This window comes from Corapipo altera, unplaced genomic scaffold (assembly GCF_003945725.1).
Source record: "Corapipo altera isolate COAL_440 unplaced genomic scaffold, ASM394572v1 257, whole genome shotgun sequence".
NCBI lineage: Eukaryota > Metazoa > Chordata > Aves > Passeriformes > Pipridae > Corapipo > Corapipo altera.
This window is the reverse complement of record NW_020885045.1, coordinates 237858-241289: the sequence shown is the minus strand read 5'-3', so window position 1 is coordinate 241289 and position 3432 is coordinate 237858. Positions and strand designations below refer to the sequence as shown.

At 56.6% G+C, this 3432-nt stretch overlaps 1 protein-coding gene across 5 annotated transcripts in view; it reads right to left on the bottom strand.

The window, feature by feature from the left end:
* The window catches only part of MAP4 (microtubule associated protein 4), a 115150-nt gene that overhangs the window by 5433 nt on the left and 106285 nt on the right, over window positions 1-3432 (bottom strand). For all 5 annotated transcript variants that reach the window (XM_027668561.1, XM_027668563.1, XM_027668565.1 and 2 more), the window contains 2 exons: window positions 3021-3102; window positions 1065-1177 (listed from right to left, as the gene is read on the bottom strand). In XM_027668561.1, the coding sequence (XP_027524362.1) occupies window positions 1065-1177; window positions 3021-3102 (195 nt within the window). The remainder of the gene's footprint in view (window positions 1-1064; window positions 1178-3020; window positions 3103-3432) is intronic.

The window sequence follows — 3432 nt, the reverse complement described above, 5'->3', positions numbered from 1 at the left end:
TGTGAGAGGTGTAGGGATGTGTGGGGTGCAGGGGGATGTGAGAGGTGCAGGAGTGTGGGGTGCAGGAGTTATAGGGATGTGAGAGGTGCAGGGCTGTGAGAGGTGCAGGGCTGCAAGAGCCTGGAGTGACAGGACACAGGGAATGGCTTCCCGCTGCCAGAGGGCAGGGATAGATGGGATATTGGGAAGGAGTTCTTGGCTGTGAGGGTTGGGGAGGCCCTGGCACGGGTTGCCCAGAGAAGCTGTGGCTGCCCCTGGATCCCTGGAAGTGCCCAAGGCCAGGCTGGATGGGGCTTGGAGCAACCTGGGCTAGTGGAAGGTGTCGAGGTTGGAATGGGATGATCCTTAAGGTGCCCTCCAGCCCAAACCATTCTGGGACTGCACAATAACAGCCCCAGAGTCTCCCTGAACACAATTCCTCGTCATGCTGTGCCGTGATGGGTCAGTGTCCCCTCCCTGAGCACAGACATCACATTCCTGCAGCCACACCTGGAACGTGCAGAGCCAAGGCTGGGGACAGTTTGTGTTCCCATGGGAGAAGGGAGGAATCACAGCCACGAGAGCACAACCACCTGTTCCCACCCTCACACCAAAGGGCTGCAGGAGTTGGATTCCACACTCCCGGGGGGTCCCTTCCAGCTCAGGATATTCCATGGTCCTCCAAGGGCTCCCAAGACCCACAAGATGCTCTCTCCCAGCACAGAGCACTTGGATCTCACCAGCTTTAACTGGGGGTGAAGGCCACAGGCAGCCCCTCTGAGGGGCTCAGTGATCCCTGCTCTCAGATCCCAACAGGAAGGATGGGGATGGGCAGCACCAGCCCTCAGGAATTCCTGCCAGGGGGACTGGTCCAGCAGGCCAAGGTGGTTCCCAGTGCTCTCCTTCCCAACCCATCTGTACTCCTGGGGTCCCTCCTTACCCCTGGGGGCACAACAGAGGCCCCAGGAACAAGCAGGTGGCTGGAACAGGCCGGGGGTGGAGGAGCTGCTCTCCATCAAGAGCAGGAGGAGGAGGAGCAGCCCACTGGAGCCCCACCCTGGGGTGCCAGAGCTCCCTGCACCCACCTTCACGGCCCCTCCTGCCGGTGAGTGTCCCACGTTGTCCAGAGATCCCACCTTGGCTTGGGCCTTCTCTTTGAAGTTCAGCTTCTGGTTCTCAATTTTGACATCTCCTCCCCCTGCAGGGACATGTGCAGGGGTGAGTTCAGGAAAGGTCCCACGAAGGTCCCACCCCTCCCCAGCCCCCCTCAGGGAGCTGCTGGGGACCCTTTGGAGGAGGGACAGGACCAAGGAACCCCTTCACTGGCTTGGTCTCTCCCCAGTTAAGTCTGGTTTAGAACTGGCAGGACCAAAGTTGGTGGTTCCCACCTGTGCCAGCAAAGCCCTGGGGTCCCTCCGGTGGGGAATGAGCCCAAGTTGCTCCAACCTGGACTTGGACACTTCCAAGGATCCAAGGGCAGCCACAGCTTCTCTGGGCAACCTGTGCCAGGGCCTCACCACCCTCCCAGCCAGGAATTCCTTCCCAATATCCAACCTAAATTTATCCTTTGCCAGTTTGAAGCCATTCCACCTTGTCCTGTCACTCCAGGCCCTTATCCAAAGTCCCTCCATCTTTCCTGTCAGCTCCTTCAGGCACTGAAAGGCCACTGTTTGGTCATCCTGGAGCTTTCTTTCTCCCCTCCAGGCTGAACAATCCCAACCCTCTCAGCCTGTCCCAGCAGCCCCATCCCTCTGAACGTTTTGGTGCCTGCTTTATTAATAACTCAGACTGTACATGGAACCGTGGAATGGAATCATGGAATGGCCTGGGTTGGAAGGGACCTTAAGGATCATTCCAAACCCCAGCCGTGGACAGGGACACCTTTCACTGGATTCAATCCCTGTTCCAGCAGCTTCCTCCCAAACCCAATTCAAGTATTGCTGAATGGAACTTTGCTTCCCAGAGACATCATTAAACCCTCAGCCCTCTGGAAGCTCCCAGCCCTCTGGAAGCCTGGCATGGCCAACGGTGGAAACCAGCAGATCTGGCCCAAGAAAACCTGTTCTGAGCCCTGCCAGCCAATGGAGGGGTTGTTGTGCTCCAATCAGCCCTGGACAAGGGCAGTTATTGTCGCTCTGGGCTCGTTATTTCCGAGCACTGAGCAGGAGAGGTCACGCTGGTGGCACCACGTTCCCAACGCGGGAGCACGTTCGGAGGCACCGGAGCGTGGGGTGGATGAGGTTCAACCTGGCAGAGGGTGCAGGGAACTCCCAGGAGCGGACAAAGACGGGCCTGTGGTGCTTGTTCTTGGCTCTGGGCAGTGAACTTTGTCCCTGGGGTGTGGGGTTTGACGGCTGGCAGCGTTCCCATGTGGGGGAGTGTCCTCAGACACGGACGGACCAGGAAAGGTCACGGATCTGACCATCCCACAGGCCAAACAAGGGGCCTACAGCCACAGGACCTTGGATGTGAGACCTGCCCACGCTCCAGCTGAGCCCTGGGCTGGGCACTGCTTGGGTAGAAACCCGAGATTCCCAGGAATTCACATGGAGTAACTGCACCGTTCTCAGTGGGGAGCAAGGAATTCCCACATGCTCATCCCATAAAAGTGTCATTAAAGTGTTTTATGTAAGGCAGGAGCTGCCATGAATGTGAGGCTAAAAGGACCCTCATATGAGCTTTGAAGAACTGGAGACACCTTTATCCTTCCACAGCACGTGGATATTCCCAGAGTTCCAAAGCCCTCTGGGATGAAGCTTCCTGGAATGGTCATGGGAATATCCAGAGTTTCCTTTTCAAATGAGCAGGAAAAAGCAGAGCTGAGTCAAAGCAGTAGATGCTTTGAGGACATCCCACATCTCATACTCCCCTTCTCTGCTCATGAAACCACCTGGAATTGCTAAAGGAGCATTTCCAGAGCTTCTGGAGACACCCCCTGAAAGCAGCAAACCCCTTAAACAGCTTCAGTCCCGATCCAGGACCGGGTTTAAGGGATGTGCAAAATCTACCAACAAACCCTGAGGAAACGGTAAAACTCCTACCTGGCTTATGCTTGATATTTGCTTTAGAGCCACACTTGGAGGACACTTTGGAAAGGTCAACTTTCTTGTTCTGGATCTGCACCTGGAGAGACAAGAAGAACCAGCTCAGCACAGAGCAACGTCTGCGGTGACTCCGGAGGCCGACGGGCCACCCCCAACACCAGCTTGTGCTTCATCAGCCTTGCTCTACCACATCATGTTCTCCTGCTGATCCTCAGCCATGGCGAACATCTCCTGCTGATCCTCAGCCTCTGGGAACCATCTCCTGCTGATCCCCATCCATGAGGAACCATCTCCTGCCAATCCCCAGCCATGAGGAACATCTCCTGCCAATCCCCAGCCATGGGAACCATCTCCTGCTGATCCCCAGCCATGAGGAACCATCTCCTGCTGATCCCCAGCCATGAGGAAC